At 48.0% G+C, this 17113-nt stretch overlaps 6 protein-coding genes across 6 annotated transcripts; 5 read left to right on the top strand and 1 right to left on the bottom strand.

Annotated features, from left to right (window-relative positions):
• Positions 1-527: 527 nt before the first annotated feature.
• On the top strand, positions 528-925 carry VTP21DRAFT_3844 (uncharacterized protein; the record flags this gene model as incomplete). Its single annotated transcript, XM_069394189.1, has 2 exons — positions 528-624; positions 681-925. The coding sequence occupies 2 exons, from the start codon at positions 528-530 to the stop codon at positions 923-925; spliced, it is 342 nt and encodes a 113-aa protein (XP_069248723.1).
• A 199-nt stretch (positions 926-1124) lies between these two features.
• VTP21DRAFT_3843 (uncharacterized protein) lies at positions 1125-1370 on the top strand (the record flags this gene model as incomplete). The annotated part of the gene is made up of 1 exon (XM_069394188.1): positions 1125-1370. The coding sequence occupies one exon, from the start codon at positions 1125-1127 to the stop codon at positions 1368-1370; it is 246 nt and encodes an 81-aa protein (XP_069248722.1).
• An 840-nt stretch (positions 1371-2210) lies between these two features.
• Positions 2211-6144, top strand: VTP21DRAFT_3842 (uncharacterized protein; the record flags this gene model as incomplete). The annotated part of the gene is made up of 4 exons (XM_069394187.1): positions 2211-2588; positions 2667-3368; positions 3439-5097; positions 5176-6144. 4 exons carry the CDS (start codon positions 2211-2213, stop codon positions 6142-6144), a joined length of 3708 nt encoding a protein of 1235 aa, XP_069248721.1.
• Positions 6145-6571: 427 nt separating this feature from the next.
• VTP21DRAFT_3841 (uncharacterized protein) lies at positions 6572-8324 on the top strand (the record flags this gene model as incomplete). The annotated part of the gene is made up of 4 exons (XM_069394186.1): positions 6572-6779; positions 6844-7079; positions 7150-7653; positions 7749-8324. 4 exons carry the CDS (start codon positions 6572-6574, stop codon positions 8322-8324), a joined length of 1524 nt encoding a protein of 507 aa, XP_069248720.1.
• Positions 8325-8759: 435 nt separating this feature from the next.
• VTP21DRAFT_3840 (uncharacterized protein) lies at positions 8760-9315 on the top strand (the record flags this gene model as incomplete). The annotated part of the gene is made up of 4 exons (XM_069394185.1): positions 8760-8807; positions 8873-8950; positions 9044-9211; positions 9280-9315. The coding sequence occupies 4 exons, from the start codon at positions 8760-8762 to the stop codon at positions 9313-9315; spliced, it is 330 nt and encodes a 109-aa protein (XP_069248719.1).
• A 336-nt stretch (positions 9316-9651) lies between these two features.
• VTP21DRAFT_3839 (uncharacterized protein) lies at positions 9652-16900 on the bottom strand (the record flags this gene model as incomplete). The annotated part of the gene is made up of 12 exons (XM_069394183.1): positions 9652-9670; positions 9739-9894; positions 9955-13250; positions 13314-14484; positions 14544-14824; positions 14885-15079; positions 15139-15477; positions 15551-15664; positions 15727-15991; positions 16051-16279; positions 16345-16642; positions 16724-16900. The coding sequence occupies 12 exons, from the start codon at positions 16898-16900 to the stop codon at positions 9652-9654; spliced, it is 6540 nt and encodes a 2179-aa protein (XP_069248718.1).
• Between the last annotated feature and the right edge of the window lie 213 nt (positions 16901-17113).

Below are 17113 nucleotides of genomic sequence, written 5' to 3'. Positions count from 1 at the left end.
GTGTTATTTAATGCAGAAAGCGCAGAACAATCTCTCACTTCAATAGCCAACTTTTGGAAGTAAACTGCGGGTCGATTCGACGGGACCTGGGAAGTTCCACGTGCTCTCCTCGAAATGCGTCAACGGCGGAATTGTGGGTGGAGAAGATGGGAAATCGGGAATAGCTGCGTCAGAATCGTATTTGAAAGATAGACAGGTTTACGATAAGATAGCCCCCCCGAGGGTAATAATGGGGACACGCAATGGCTGCGTTTAACTCTGTTATTCATATGCCGCTTGACGGGCTTCTCTGGGAGGAGGGGATGAGGAGGCGATAGGGGAAGAGAGAGGAGGGGCGGAAGAGATAAGACCAGGCTTGGCTAGTGAGAACGTCGCAGTGCTTATAGTCAATCCGAGAAGAAGGGCTCCAAGCAACATAGCATGGGAGCCGGATGAGGATCTAGAGAAAGTAGGAACTCTGGTCGAGCTCCGCTTAACAGAGCAACAAGGTGCTCAGCCCAACGGCACAAGCCTCGCTGAGAGGTTGGATGGGTTGTAGTGAATACGCTTTAGCTTTGCTCGAGTCCCCCGGGATGTCTCTCTGTACGTACGAGAAGGTTGTTCGGATTGCCTATGCTAGGTTGGGTTATTTCCGTTGTCCACGGGCTTCCGCCGGAGATGGGATTTCAAATGGGACGTAGGGGGCCCTCAGAAGGAAAACGAAGACCCGAGTTCGGAAGCATATGTCCAGCAGCAAGCAAAAGCGCCCGCGCAAGGGGATCAGAGCGTGCAGACACGAACCTTTTCCAGCACTGCCAGCCCCGTTTCAGCCGACAGGAGGATGCCCTCGAATTTCCCAAGGCATGCGCGGCCCGAGTTGGGGAGATGGAGAGCCGAGGAGCATTTTAGGGTTTTTGGGCCCGGATTTTCGCTCGGATATGTGTGAAAAAATGGCGAGATTTAGGGAGGAAATTGGGTCGCCGCCCAGTCATCCCATGTTTGAACGCGCGCATCTAGCTTGAACCTTCTTTTGTTTTGGCAAGCGGGGCAGGGAAAAAGCGGCGAGATCAAAAGCGCGGCCGGTAGCAATGATTAGCAAGAGCAGCCAAACTTAGTCGAGCTTCCGATAACACGCGCTTATTACCATGGGAACCTCTCTGCCCCCCGTGCCAATCCAGCACCGGCCCATCTCGACCCTTTGGCTCTCAGTTCCGAGGCAAAGGGACTCGGCCAAATCTTTCGATTCGAGCGCCCGAGCGCTCTTGTGCTCCCTGCCAGAAAGCTACACAGCCCACTTGGATATTACAAAGGTGCGAGGGCACCGAGTGCTGAATCGCGCACGCCCTGAACCGGTGCAGAGAGAGCGTGTTGCTTCCTGCTGGCGGCCTTGAAGCACCCAGCTGGAGCGAGGTGCAGACTCGCATCCAAAGAGCCCCAGCGAGTCACGAAATAATCACCGCCTTTTCTGGAAATGAGTTGATGTTTCTCCGGACGCTAAGCCATGGAAACGAGTCAGCAACAAGTTTTCCTCTTTTCTTGTTCCTACTAGTTTTCGTTTTTTTTTCCCGCACCCAAGCTCCAGTGTAAGAGGCTTTTTTTTAGGCTCTCTGACCGGGAAACGAAAGCCAGAGGGGATAAAAGATATCAGCATTGCTTCGGTCTGGGGAAGTACTTCCAAAAGAAAACAATTAAGCAAAGGAAAACAAACAGGAAAACAATGGGAACCAACCCGCAAATAGGAGTGGCCGCATGCAGATTCGAACTCCAGTTTGTTTATGGCACAAACAAAAACTCTGACAAGCACACCGCGTAATGGCTGGTAGGCATCAACTAGGCATTGCGAGCTGCGATCTGTGCAACTTGTCTATCCGTGCACATTGCCATAAAATAAAAACGGCTCAAACTACTTTTTGGTATATTTTTAAAGCCAGTTTCGGCTTCCTTTAGCCCCCTTCTTCTCCTTGCTCTCGGCCTTTCCTCGCTCGCCACTCTTCTCTCTGTTCTGTTTTGCTGGGCTAGACCATTGGTTTAAGGTTCCTAATGCTGAATTCTCGAGAGCCCCTGGCTCCTCCTGCTGTTCTCTCCAACTAATCTCTACCTTCCATCCATTTTTTTTTTTTTTTCATTTGCGCTAATTCTACGCGTCATTTGATACAGCTTGTGGACAAGGGCAAGAGGAACGTCGCTACTTGCTTCCGCAAAATTATTCACTTCATTTCAATAGTGGTTTCATGTTCAAGGCACAGCTCTATGTTAGGTATGGTGATGAAGAGGTCCCCACGTGGGAGGCCGAAAAACCTATGCACCCGTACTCGGAGCTGTATCGTGCCCGCCAACAGCTGCGGAAGTCACGGCCACCCGACATCAAGATCACAGAACGCGTGCGGGCTCTGCATGATTATGTCCCCGAGCAGCCCACGAGTCCGGGCGGGTCGGTGCTGCTCCCGTTTCGCAGAGGCCAGGTAGTGAAGGTCCTGGGAAAGGACACCTCGGGGTGGTGGGACGGCGAGTGTTGCGGGCTGCGAGGTTGGTTCCCGAGTAATTACGTGGAGCCCTTGGAGGAACACCGGCAGGGGGCTGGCAGCCCATGGTTCCTCGCTCTTGGCCAGGTAGAAAAGTGCTCATTCTCCGTGGCATGCAATGGCTGGATTCGCTAAATAGCAGGGAACTTGTTTGCTTTTTGCTAGTCTCCTCCCCCTACTCCCATCGATATACACGACATCCCTCTAAAGTCTTTCGCTCACCCGCCCACATGGGACCAGCTCACGGCCGACGTTGCCCATACTCTCTCGCTACTGACCACGGCGTCGAAGCTCTATACCGTCTCCCAGTTCCAGCCGCTGATGCGCCAAACCGTCATGACGATTCGCGCCCTGCTTGGTGCAGCCGATGCTGAACGCAGCACCAGCCCGGCTGTGAGGGGTTGTCAGCCACTTAGCCAGGAACGAAAGAAATTGTTAGACGCGTTGTCGACGTTGATCGTGGAGTGCCGAGGCCTCATGGAGAATGCTGATACTAATAGGGGGAGGGATGAAATCAGAATGAGGGCTTCGCAGCTGTTGGAGATGGTGAAATCATTCGTATCCATCGCAAAAGAAAATTCCGCAGCCATTCCCTCGATCGGGGAGAAACTCCTTGCTAATAAAGCGACGTCAAGCGAGGGGAGAGTATCAGCCTCTCTGCCTGGCAGCCCGAACCCCTTTGACCATCAGCAGCAGAATGACCAAATAGGCAGTCCCTCTCCCTTGCCTCAAGGCCATCTCGGCATCCCTTCACCGACGTTCGAGAGGACCTCGCCTCAAAGCCCCACTTTGCATTCACCTCTACCTCCTCCGATGTTGACGGAGATCCAGGGAAAAGACGCCATCAAAACGTCCCTATCGGCACAAGTAAGTTCCATTGAGACAAGCCACGGGGTGCTCTTTAGGGCTCAAGTCTCACGCTATCCTTGTATATTAGAACGATGCCATTATTTCCCAGATTGCGACGCTTGTCCACCATGCTCGTGATTCTCTACACCCCAATACCGCCGCGGATTTGATTGCCCTTGCGCGTGACACGGTTTATCACATCAAAGGGTTAATGATCGTGGTGGAGTACGCCTGCAACGAATCCAAGGGACATACCCATCAGCTCGTCCAAGCACAGGACGAGCTCTACGCCGCCACTACCAATCTTGTGACGGCCACTCGTGCCATTTCCGGATTCGTGGCTTCATGCAAAAGCGGAGATGAGTCGACCAACGAGGGGGTGGAGGAAGACCGCGAGCAGCTGTTGGCCAGCTGTACAAGAATGGTGAAGGCGGTTGGCGAGGTGGTGGCCGCCACGCGAACTTGTCTAGACAACCTCGAATACGACGAAGAAAAGGAGGAAGAGGGCTGCGAGTCTGAGATATTTCGGCCTCCACAACTCCTGGGGGAGGGACTTCGCCGCACCGATTCTGCGCTTGACCGCTCGCTTAGCCTCCTCAATCGTAAGGTCACCAGCTTGAACTGCATGTATTCCCGTCTGTGCAGCGCCAAGAGCCCGCCCCTTCCAGAACTGCATTTCTCCCCCGAGGAGAGTGAAGAGGAGGAGGAGATTTTTCAACGACAGAGATCCAGCAGCGCTCCTATGCTTGAGGTCAATATGCGAGTCGCCACAAAAGAGGCATTGGAGCGTGGGCGGGCCGCAGCTGAGAAGTGGAGGTTGAGCTATCTGGCGAAAAAAAGGGAGGAGGGAGACACGACGGAGTTCGGCGAGGAGATGTCGGAGTGTATGGAGGATGAGGGTTTCGAGTTGTATTCCGCATCAGCAAGAAAGGACTCTATACGATCTATCCATGCCCAACTTCTAGAAACAACTGAAACGGCCATTTCTCCCCTTATTTCCCTTGGTTCACCAAAGCAAGCCATCGCTGGGAGTCCAACTATCCCACACTTGGCCGAGGGTGTAAGAGCAGGCGATGCGCAATCTTTACAAAAGCATACTTACAAAATATATCCAGCCACGCATCTCACCACTCGAAGGCCATCTCATGACATCACCGCTAGCAAGGGTAGTGCCTCTCCGCGTTTGAATTTCCGCAGGCCGTCCTCTGATGTCCCTCGAAATTTCAGTTCGAAACTCTCCACGGTCTCTACCGAGGAGGACTCCCCCAAGTTAAAAGCCAACGCTCCAGGGCAAGCTACTACCCCGCTGGACCCGAGCTCGACGGCCACACCATCCATTGATATCCAATTTTCAGAGAAAGGCAATGTTTCCGCTGCTAGTCCCGAGGCCCTAGTCACCCACCTCACACAACACGATGTTGCACCCGAGTCCACTTTCAATCACACCTTTATGCTCACTTTTCGACATTTTCTCCGCCCGTGCGAGCTGGTAGCCTTGCTGATTAAGCGCTTCAAGCTTGAGGTGCCGGGGGCGTTGCAGGGTCAGGATGCCACGCTATGGAGGCAGAAGGTGCTACTACCGGTCCGCTTGAGAGTGTATAATGTGGTCAAAATGTGGCTAGAGAAATACTGGGAGGTGGAGGATGCTGAGGCGCTACCGGCTTTGGGCGAATGGGCAGAAGGGTTGATCCGAGAGGGTATCTCGCACCCGATGGCGAAGCGGATGAGCGGCCTAATTTCAAAAAAGGTGAGCATTCTGTTTATAGTGTGTATTTTACCCAGGGTACGAATTTTTCTAACGGATGATCCTTAATCCTGTCTCCAGCGTTCTTCCGAAGCACCCACACCATCACCCGCGAAGGATCGCTTCGACCAGGAGCCTCCTCTCCCACAAATCTCACGCAACCTCCTAGTAACGCTACGCAACACCTCAGACCCCGACCTTGTTCCCCTTACTGAATACGATGCTCTGGAGCTTGCTAGACAAATTACGCTCTACGAATCTCGCCTTTATTCTCTGCTACGTCCTCGTGATCTCCTTTATCCTTCGATCCAAAAATCCGAGACCATTCGTCAGATCTGCCGCACTAGCTCTGCTGTCAGTGGATGGATAACCTCTTCGATTTTGGCTGAGACGGAGGCGAAACGCCGCGCAGCCATCATCAAGTTTTGGATCAAGGTGGGAGACCGACTCTACTTCCTCGGAAATTACAGCGGGCTCATGGCCCTAGTGTGTGCACTCCAATGCTCCGCAGTGGATCGCCTACGCCGCACGTGGGAGCTGGTCCCGGCAAAATCCATGTCGATTTTCAGTCAGCTAAAAAAGGTGACCGACCACAGTCGCAATTTTGCCGAGTACCGTACCCGCCTGCGCGCAATGCTGCCGCCATGTATCCCCTATCTGGGCGTCTTTCTCACTGACCTGACATTCATTCGTGAAGGGAATCCCTCCTACCGTGTGGTTGAGGGACGCCGGCTCATCAACTTCGACAAATGTACCAAAACCGCGCGCGTAGTGCAGGAGGCGCTGCGATTTCAAGTGCCCTTCCCAGTCCACGAGATTCCAGAGGTGCAGAGCTGGCTAGGGAAAATCTTGGAGATGAAAGGGGAGGTGAAAGACGAGCAGTTGTATAAGACGAGTCTGGCGCTGGAACCTAGAGAGGACACCCCAAGGCTGACTCCTACTCTCTCCAGCTCGGCGCTTCGCCCGGTGTCTCCTACAGGCAGCGGATCACGGGCCTTTAGACGACTTAGAGCCGAGATACCGATTAAAAGAAAAGGATCTGTATCGTAAAAAAAAAAGGCATATATATATATATCTAGGACCTGAAAACCTGTACTCCCAATCCTTGTCATGTTTCTGTTTTATTTCTGTGCTGCATATGAGATTTTCTTTACCCTCTCTTTTTATATACACACATATATACATTTATATACATATATCCGTCTGCATTTTTATTATCTCCTTAGCATATGTACTCTATATCCTCTGTGTGTTGTATATAACCATTTTGCTGCGCTTGACTATCGTTTTTCGGTCATTATTCCGCTTTCGTTCTTAGGATATATCATTTCTCAGAATAATAAAATGAAAATGACGTCAACCTTAATCCAGATGGGCAAATATATAATATAATATATATATAATAGCAACCCTCCCTTATTACCCCTTTTTCGCAATCCGATTGATAATCAGTGGCTACTTAGCAATCTCAGTCAAGATGTCGGATGATCAACAGCTACCGCCCATCACTCTCCGTATACGACCATCCTCCGGAGAGCCATTTGATTTTAGCGTTGATCCCACATGCAGCGTGCAGGATCTTAAGCGGCAACTAGCAGATCGTGTCAAGTATGCGGTCAGTGAAATTCGGCTTGTATACTCTGGGAGAGTCATGAAAGATGAGGATATCGTAGCAGATTATGAAGGTATGTGCCCGATCTCTTCAATCCTCCCCTTTGTTCGTGGGATGTTGACCTACTGGACTTGCAGGAATTCAAAGTGGACACACACTGCACCTCGTGAAATCGGCGGCAAATCGTGCACAGGAGCAGGCTGCGGAACGACCAGCAGAGCCATCCTCGGCACGGCAAGCCAATCCTACATTTAATGGTCTAGGCATTGGAGGGATGGACGGGTTAGGGGGATTGGGCGGTTTGGGATTAGGTGGAGATGGTTCCATGGGCACTGAGGCTATTTCGCGAATGATGGAGTCACCCATGATGCAGGTACCTATGATCACGGATACTAAATGAATTCCATATATTCCTTGATTTAGCGCCTTCATTCCTTGATTAGCAACTCCTCTCAAACCCCGAAATTATGCGATCCATTATGCTGTCTAATCCACAAATTCGGAATATGGTAGAGCGTAATCCCGAGATCGGACACATGATCAACGACCCGGGCTTTCTTCGCCAGACCGCACAGATCGCCCGTAACCCAGAGCTGATGCGGGAAATGATGCGAAACCACGATCGTGCCCTTTCTAATCTGGAGACCATACCAGGCGGCTTTAATTATTTGCAGCGCATGTACCGTAGTCTACAGGAGCCAGGCGAGGAAACGCACGAGGACACGTCGACCGAGGAATTAAATCAGCGATTTGCGCAAATGTTAAACGTCGCCCCAGCTCCCCAGGGACAAATTAATACACAGCCATTACCAAATCCTTGGGCACGTCCTAACCCGTCGCCGGGACCGGCAGCGGGTGGTATGGCTCCTGGTGCGGCTGGGAATGCGGCAGCCTCAAATCCATGGGGATCTGCTTTTGGTGGCTTTAGTCCTCAGATGAATCCATGGGTATGAGATCTATGGAAATACAGGTGTACCCATTGAATGAGATAACTAATGCAAAGCTTTACTGTTTTGTATGCGACCTCTTTATTAATATGTAGAGCTCCTTGGGCCTGTTTCCTTCTGTGCAACCTCAACCTACCCCTCCCTCGGAGACCACAAGACCTGTAGCTACTTCCCCCTCGACGATATCTTCATCATCCCCAAATCAAAATTCTAATACCACTTCCACGACATCAACATCAGCCAATACGACAGCCACCGACCCGTCTGCAAATCCCTTTGGCTCGCTCTTACAACAATTACAAATGGCACGTATGTTTATGGAACAGCAACAACAACAACAGCAGCAGCAGCAACAACAGCAACAGCAGCAGCAACGCGATCCTAATGCTCCTCCAAACGCTACCCCTTTGGCAATGCCGTTCGTTCCTGGATTGTTTCCATGGGCTTTCAATCCCACCGCTTCCATCCCTTCAGTACATTCTACCGAAAATAATTCCTCCTCATCCCCCAACTCAAACTTACCTCCGCCTGAAGAGCGATTTGCCGTTCAACTGGAGAGATTGAATGAAATGGGCTTCATTAATCGAGAGGCGAATATCCGAGCCTTGTTGGCCGCGGGTGGCGATGTAAACTCAGCAGTGGAGTGGTTACTGAGAAATGATGCTTCATGATTGTTTATATATATAATCGCTTTTATTATTATTTCCTGTGCTTTTTAGCTTCCTTGATGGTGAAATAAATAATTTGTATAACTTAATCACTCCCTTCTCCTAGACGGCTAGCCTTACCAACGTTTCAGATTTTATAAGGCAGCACTAACACCTGAATATTCAACAAACCGATATGTGTGAAACAAATAAAGTTTGTAAGGTACATATTATGTTCAAAAGGATATGCTCCTGAGACTAATATCTTACATTAAAGCTTTCCGAAGTTATAAATAATGCGCTTTCCAACCATAAGCGTTGACCATAAGTTTACCACCAAGCCTCAATTACCAACTCCCGTTTGATTTCACAGCTTACCCTCAACTTGTCTAAGCACTTTACTATTTCTTTAATAGCGGTGGCAAAATACAAAGTTTATTGACAATCATTTTCTTCACCATGAATCATTCAGACGCTGATAAAACGAGTGAGAGCAATGAGAAGAAAGTAAGTAAGTAGATAATAAGCTTTTTTGTTGCACTTTCTCCTTAAACACTCTCTTTGAATTGTAGACATCTCCACAACTTCTTCAGATCAAACAAGAGCTCCATGCTACACTTGCCCGCAAAAAACAGCTTGACCAGAATCTGGTGAGTGTGAAGTACTCGCAAACAACACATAGCCTCATCCACAACTCTCTTGTTTCGTTCTTTGATTATTGTGTATGCTTCTATATGCTTCAGACAAAGCTTGAGCGTTCTATCTACCTTTTCGAAGGTTCCTATCTCGACGAGTCCCAGCAATATGGCAATCTCATCCGTGGTTTTCACAGCTCGAGCGGTGCGAGTGAGAAAACAGGGTACACGGAATCAGACAGATGGTTCTCATTATCTTCTACATCATTCAAGCAGGTAGTTCTTCTATTTTGCTTTTGGATTGTTTGTGGATCCCAATTAACCATTGTTTTCTCTGCATCCAGGCTCTCTCGCAGGACGTTGACTTATTGAAGAAATAAGCTCCCACAGTGTTTTGTTTACATGTATGTTCAATAATAATCCGCTTAATCTTTAATTCCCACAAACAATCACATTGTAAAAAAGAAAATAAGAATAAAAAAAACGAAAAAAAGATAAGAAATAAGTGGAGAGGGGTAACCAATTTTTTAGAGGTTCAAAGAAAGAGGAAAACAAACGAAGAACGAAATAAAAACATAATAATCAACAGACGATAAGTATATGTTCCAAAAGAGAAGCCCTTATATCATCCCAGTGTTCCTAAACTTCCAAATCTCAGAAATGACTTGAAAAATTGCAAGAAAATCAAAAAAAAGACGTGGAATAAAAATTCACAATTACATATGGTTGATAGACCTGTAGTAAAGACACAAAAGGGGTCAGCATGGAAGGAAGCGGGGATTCTCAAAAGCAGCCCTATTTACCTTGACACATTTTCGAAGAGCCGCTCAATCTCGGGGTGGCTGCGGGTGAATTGATGTGACCAGAAGTTGAAGCGTGGATTTTTCATGAGTTCAATTAGAGTGATGAGTAGACCCCATGGATGTGGGCGGTTGACGATGAGTCGCTCAAGAAGTACCCTATTCAGCCATGTCAGTCGCGGTCATCCTTTTGCAAAGGTTAGAAACACGCCGGCTTACCTGGTAATCTGTTCCTTGAAAATCTCCTGCGTCGACTCGGAGAAGAGATACAGCAACACGCAGCTAAAGTAGTGCGTGTGGTTGTTTGGATAGCGTAGCTGATTTGCGATTGCGCTCAGCAACAGATACCGGCCCTCGGGGTCGAGCTCGGTGAGCAGATGCTGATAGATGGACATGGGTGCGCTGTGAGCCAGGTTGTTCACCCCACCCTCCGTGCCATTTTGCAGTTGGCCGATGGCCTGGATTCCCAGATAGAGCACAAGGGAGTTGATAACCGGGACATTGAACTTGTTGCTCTGACTTTGGGCAGCATCGAGCACCGTGTTGGTCGAGGTTGGGGTATGCGAAGACTCCGAGAGTAATAGACGGTGGGGCAAATCCTGCAAGAAGTTGGGGGTGCGGTTTTTAAGGTAGGCGTCGATGTCATTTTTGAAGTTGTCTGCGAGCAGCGGAGACGTATAATCCGAGAGAATACGCGGCTGCTGCGAAATCTCAGGCAGCAGATCAACCTTGAGATTGGGAGTGAATGGGTCGGGGAGGCGCATGGAGCGGGGGAATGCGCTCAGGATCAAGTTACGCAGCTGGATGCACGGGGTAGGAATGACCTCGCAGAAGCTGAAATGATAGTCGCAGAGGAATTCCGGGAAATCGTGGAGCAATACTAGTAGGACGCGCAGCAAGCCTTTGAACAAGAGCCGGGTAGCATCCTTCATGTCGGCTGTGCGCAAAAATGGATTGAGGAAGACGAACAAGCACATCAGCAGGCGATGGAAATACGACCACCCCTTTTGGTTCTCGGACAACAGAAGCTTGGGCATAAAGAAGCGGTGGGAGATGAGTGCGAGCCAAGCGAAGGCAAATCCAGAGAACATGAAGGGCTGAAGGGTGTGGAAGGTGTTGCTCAGTGCAGTGAGGAGCTGGAAGAAGATGGGCTCGAGCTGCTGTTCTTGGTGGTGCAAATCGCTGAGCAGGTCGGAGAACAAGCGGAAGAACGGCTTTTGGTTGAAGTGGCGGTGGCGCTGGTCGTGATACTGCGCGATCACCAACACGATGATGGATAGGATGCGTGTGAAGCAATTGACGCGGGCAACATTGTGATTGCCACCGGCAGGGTCAGTCTGATAACGCACAAGCAAGACAATCAACTTGGAGAAAGCATCAATTGGTTGATAAGCGAGCACGGGAGAGGTGCCGGGGGGAGCCTTGAGGTAGCTCTCCACACACAACTCAATGCATACGCGATAGAAAAGAGAAGACACGTCATCTCCTTTAGCAATGACCTGCTGCTGCAGTTGCACAACAAAGGCCGCGAATGTCTTCTCGTTGCTCGTTGGGCTTGAATAGAGTCGTGTCCACTCTGCAAAATAGTACGCCAATTGATTCCTAAGGGTTTGGTCCTCCTTCGCTCCAGAGGCAGCATTGGCTTGCGGCTGGGCACGGCGTCTTAGCTCATCAAGCAGTTGGACTGCAATCTCAGGGGCTTTCCCGCGCTGTACCAATCGGTTCAATGCGTCAAGGGAGTTGAAAAACTCAGCTCGCGTTGCCACCGGAGGTTGCTCCTCCAAGAGACACCGCAAGACTAATTTGGCAACAAAGTCCACAGCTGCAGAGCGGCCTTCTTCAACGAATTTAGCAAGCTGAGTATCTTGCTCCGCAGTAGGGATAAAACCAGCCTTCATGAGCGCCACCGTCACAGGAACATTGAACTTTCGCTCATCATCAGAATAGACAAGCCACTGCACAACCTCTTTCAGCACTTTGGGAGATACCTCACAAAGTTTCTCAAGTAGCAGAATATATATCTCACGAGATAGAGGTGAATCGTTTTTGTACAGTTGCTGCACTACTTTTTGGGCAAAAATGAGCGAGATCTCATCACGATTGGGCGATTGGGAGGCAAGGAGTTGCACCTGGCGAACTAGAAGGCGAATGTCATGATTTGGAGGGAGGGAAGTAAGGTTGGCATTTTGGCCGATCTGCTTGTCCAGCTCTGCCATACACTGAGCAAATTTCTCGAGTAGCTGATGTGGATTAACAGGCTGTTGCATGATGTTATCGTAGCCAGCAACTTCGGTTGAGTTTGCCGCGTAGTGGGCAGGGAGCTGATCGGTTCGTGCTTGTATGGGGGTTCTAGGTATGCGTTCGGCAAAGCCTGGTGCGACATGTGGCTGTTGCTGCTGTTGATTTGGCCACCGGGGAATACGAGCAAAATCTTCATAAACACGGAGTTGAAGTGGGCCAAGGCCATTGGGCTTGAGTCGTAAGGGTTCTGGGAGTGTGGTGGGAAGACGCGATACAGACAAGATGTTCATATCATAATAAGGCTGACCGGTGCGCTCGCGATGTTTTTTCCGGTTGGAGAATGCCTGTGCAAGCTGGTCATCAATTTCAGGGATGGCCTTCTCCATGGCGACCTTCTCGATTACAGAGCATGCAAGCTCCAGATTGTCGGAAACGATCATCATGATGGCCTGGTCGGGGAGTGCCTGTTCGTTTAGACCTTGCTGCGCAAAGAAGGTGCGTAGATGGGTTGCAATGCTTAGACGCAGTGGCTCCTTGCATGTTACCATCGCAAGGCTCGCAGCCAAATTTTGGACCGTAAGGTGAGCTGCCTTTCGCATTCTCTCCTCATTTCCATCCATAGCAAAGTCCTTTAAGATTAACTCCCGTGTCGAGATGCTTGCGATGGCAACAGATCGTTCAACCACGGGCGATACAATTTCACGTACACCCCGTTCAATCGCCAACTGAACTATCTTACGCATAGTTGGGTTGGTTGCAAGAGGGCCAAGGTTGGGGTTAAGCGTGATATAGGCCGTAAAGTTCGGGAGGACGTCAACGTTGGAATCTTCTCCACCAGTAAGAGCGGAATGCATTCCAGCCGCTCCGGGTGTAAGAGGTAAGTGACTGCCAGGTGGAGCACCAGGAATGGCTCCCGCCAATGCACCTCTTCCGGCAACACCATACATCGCATCGTTGCCAAGGGACAACCGCCTGGTGTCCTGTGTCAGCTGTTGAATTTGGTCGATTGGTTCTCGGCTTCTTCTGAGGATACTAGTGGGCTCGATATCCTGGAGCTCAATGTTTAGGCTCTTACACAGCACTTCAATCTCAAATTTGAGATTAAGCTTCAAGTCTGCGAAGTGGTACAGCTCAACAAGTAACTGTAGGATGGCCATCATCCAAGGGTTCGGTAGGTGGAAAATACGACTCTTTGAGCTCTGCTCAAGCACTTTACAGACAAATGGTATTACTACAAACAAACGCTGATTGTCGTACCCTTGAATCAACAATTCCTAGAGAAAACAGATTTGATTAGTATAAAGATTAAATGCAGAAATAATAAAGTGACTATCTACCTTGACAGCGATGTTTTTGTACATAATCGGTTTGTTACGTGCCAAAGTCATCCCTCCTAGCCAGGCACCCAAGTTTTTCAATAAAGTTCGCTCTGATGAACTTTGAACCGTTTTCTCAGAGTTGAGCAGGACTTTGATATTCGCATAGGTCTCATGAAGCACATGGCGGTGCAGTAGAGGTTTACCAAGCGTATCAAGAAGCAGAAGGTAAAGCTGGTGGTAGTTGGGCTCGATACTGGCGCGCTTCACGACAAGGTAATTGCTGAACCATTTGTAAGCCGGCTCCTGCAGTAGATCTTTAAGCTCACGGGCTTTTAATTCCAGATTACTCTGCGCAACATTGTTAATAATAAACAAAATCTTGTCCTGCGTGGCTTCGCTCGGTGTTTCATACTGAATATGCTCTGCTCCCGGGACAGAAGGGTCTACGTTCAGCGCGGTAAACACTGGCGTATCACGCTCATCGGACGTACTTGGAAGTGCCCCCGAAGTCTCCAGGTCTTGTGCGAGTGATTGCATATCATTACCAATCGCCATATTCACTGCAGCCGATTGGGGCTCTTGCGAAGTTTGTTGCGGATTGGCCATTGCAGAGGTAATAAATTGAACAAGTTCCGGATTTGCTTGTCGCAATTGTGGAATTTGCAATAATTGCGAGCAAACTTGTGGCCACTCATTCAGACGTGATTTGAATTGCGTCAATGCCTGAATACCGAACCGGAACATTTTGGAGTCGGGCGCTGAACGAAGTGCGTCCAAGACATAGCGAAGTGCAACACCCAAAGGCTTGAATGAAATTAAACGATGCTGAATGATCATTCCAAACAGTACACTTGTTGTTGAGAGCTCAAGATCTGGGTAGTCGGGAAAATAGCGATATTCGTCAAACAAATTGTGGATTACAGCAGCAAACACGTCTTGTTCGCGCGAGTCTTTGGAGAGTCTCAGACGTTTAAGCATTTCTATCACCGATTCAACGCTGATTTCCTGCCGGTAGAGGCGCCCAATGTAGGATGTAGCTTCTTGTTCAACATTTGGTGCAAAGGTGGTCTCTCCGCCAGTCGCGTTGGCATCGCCAGATGTGGCACTAACGTTCATCAAACGAGGGTACACCTGCAGGCATGCGCTTTGCACATTTTTGAACAGCTCGGAATTCTCAGGTGACATCGTGCTTTAATTGAAGCAAAATTAGATATTTGTGAAAAAGGCTCAAATATTATCTTAGCTCACCTATTTGATAAAACTCGCAAGAAGGTCGCGATGGTATCCATTGAAAGATCGATTGAGCTATGTGGGTCATGCTGCTGCTGCTGTTGCTGCTGGGATATGTCTGCGTTGATTTTCTGAACAATAAAATCAAGACAAGCACGAACAAATAGGTCTTTATGTTGCTGAACATTGGTTTGAAGCCACTTTTCTAGATTAAGGTATTCGCGTCGTGATGCCAGTGCCGCAAAATCTAATGCGAACATCATGCGCAGAGGCTTTATCTCTAAAACCGCAGTGAGAATCTACAAGATAATTGAAGCGCTTAATAAAAGTGAATAGTAAAATTATAGCTAGTAGGTAACCTTTAGATCTTGAACAATGTCTAAAATGCGAGAGAGCGATTTTCGGTCCTTATTGTACATATCCAGGAAACCCGTCATGAGTAAATCAGGATTCAACTGCCATACCCGGTGGAGAACCAACGAGGAATTAGCATGCCCATGTAAAAATGCCAGCAATAGCTTCGAGAGTAACTCTTGATGTAAAATATTTGTTGACTAAATAAAAAAGCGTGGTCAGTGCAATTTTTAGATCGATTTTTGTCTAAATGTAATACCTGAATTTGCAATAACCCTATCAATAACAGCTCTGGATATTGCTTCATGGCCACCCACTCAAACAGACTACGCACTTGCTCATGGAGAGAAGTGTCTGCAAGTTGTACGAGGGTATCAATTAGATCGAGAGAGTTCCATTGGCTCAGTGACAACGTGCTCGCAATCGCTTGCATCGGAGGGCTAAGCGATTCTATGTCTTCGGGCTTAAGCACTTTACGAATCGGATACACACTAAGATCAATGTAGTCCGTAGGTGCCTGAGCAACTGCATAAAGAAAGCTGAACTGGCCTCTGAAGTTATTCCAACGTCCCCAAAATATTTGGATAGGAAAGCGATCCTAAAGGGTAATAAAAAATTATATTTTAATCAATGGTAAATTAGACAATGTGGAAAATATCTAGTTTCATTACCTGAGCTGCTAGTCGATACGCATCCAGGATCATACGGAATCCTTTGCTGTCCATGATGATGAATCCATCATGATCTAGACATCGAATGACGCCACGCCAATTTAGTTGCGGAAACTATATAACATAATTATGTGAATATGTAATAATAATTAAAATATTATATCGCGATATTCTACCTCTTCTACCAGTGCAGATACAAATGCTTCTACATTCCATGTGTTAAACTGATCCCCAACACGCCCATCACCTAAATCGGCATAGGTTCGCACCATCATCCCTAGAGCTTGCGCGACATCAACCTCCTTTAAATTGCCAGAGTTGGGTATATCCAGTTGTGCAAGTAAACTACGCATTGTCTCTGTTGAACGGGTACAGTCGTAGCCTTGCTCTAGCATTTTTTCAGAGAGAGGTACACCAGGCTCGGTATCCATGATGGTTTTACTAAGAAAACAAAATTAAAATAATGCATATATATACTAATAAAGAGTAACATATAATACCTTTCAAGTAAAGTCACCAAACTCTGTGGAATTGGCTGTGTCTTGAAGCGAGACTGTACGGCATTCAACAAATCTTCCACATCTTGAGAGGTGATCCCTAGCGCGTCACGATTTGCAAATGACCGGAAAAATGTTAGAACGCTAACAAGCTGCTGCTCGGAAAATTGAGTAGCTAGGTCAGCAACTGCTCTAAGTAAGGTTGGGTAATTTTGCTTAATGATATTGGCAACTATAATCAAGATAATATGCGTCAAAATTAATACGCAAATAGTTATAATCTGGGATGTAATTTACTCTGAGGTTGAAGTTCGCTCCTAATGTCTTGGTACGAATATACACCCACGAGCACACGATCAACTGAATTCAATTCCAGCCGTTCGAACAACTCATGTAGCTCGATATCGCGTAACTGCTCTCCGCGGCAAGCAATTACCAACGCCTCAGCAAACAGATCAATACGCTCGTGCGAATGCTCCTTAAGGAGGCGAAGGGCAGGTTTATTGTCGGTTTGCTTGGTGAGATGTTTGGCGAGATCGAGAATAAGTTGTCTGAGGAGATGTAAGTGAATTACAGGTCCATGGGTTTCGATCAACTGTCAAAATCAGTAGAAAAGTAGATTAATTTTAGATAATCACGCAGAGGATTAAGAAAATCAATTAAAAATGATGTTTACCGATCGTATTTCCGAATCGTTACGCGAGTACTTCTCTTCGCTTAGTGTTGAAAGAAGAAGGGACACCTGCGCTTTGACAATAGTGGTCAGGCTTGATTTTTGGAACTTTTGGGATTGCTGCTGTTGAAAGCGGACAGATGATCTTGATGTTGAAACGAGTTCTTCGGGGGTGCTCATGTTATGATAGGAAATTGCATTGGGATAAGGGAGAAATAAGTTTTTTTTTTGTCTTGCTCTCTACTCCTGTATTTTTGTTGAGACAAGCACTACGCACTTAAAAGAATTTTGTTGAGGGTAGCTATAAATAACCTAACCTAAGGTTGAACAAGGCAATAAACTGGCGCCTTCTTTAGTCTAGAATATGTAATTTATGGAATCCTAACATCACCA

This window comes from Calcarisporiella thermophila (genome assembly GCF_041956535.1).
Source record: "Calcarisporiella thermophila strain CBS 279.70 unplaced genomic scaffold VTP21scaffold_19, whole genome shotgun sequence".
NCBI classification, from domain to species: Eukaryota; Fungi; Calcarisporiellomycota; class Calcarisporiellomycetes; order Calcarisporiellales; family Calcarisporiellaceae; genus Calcarisporiella; species Calcarisporiella thermophila.
The sequence above is the reverse complement of the archived record's forward strand: the minus strand, read 5'-3'. Positions and strand labels throughout refer to the sequence as shown.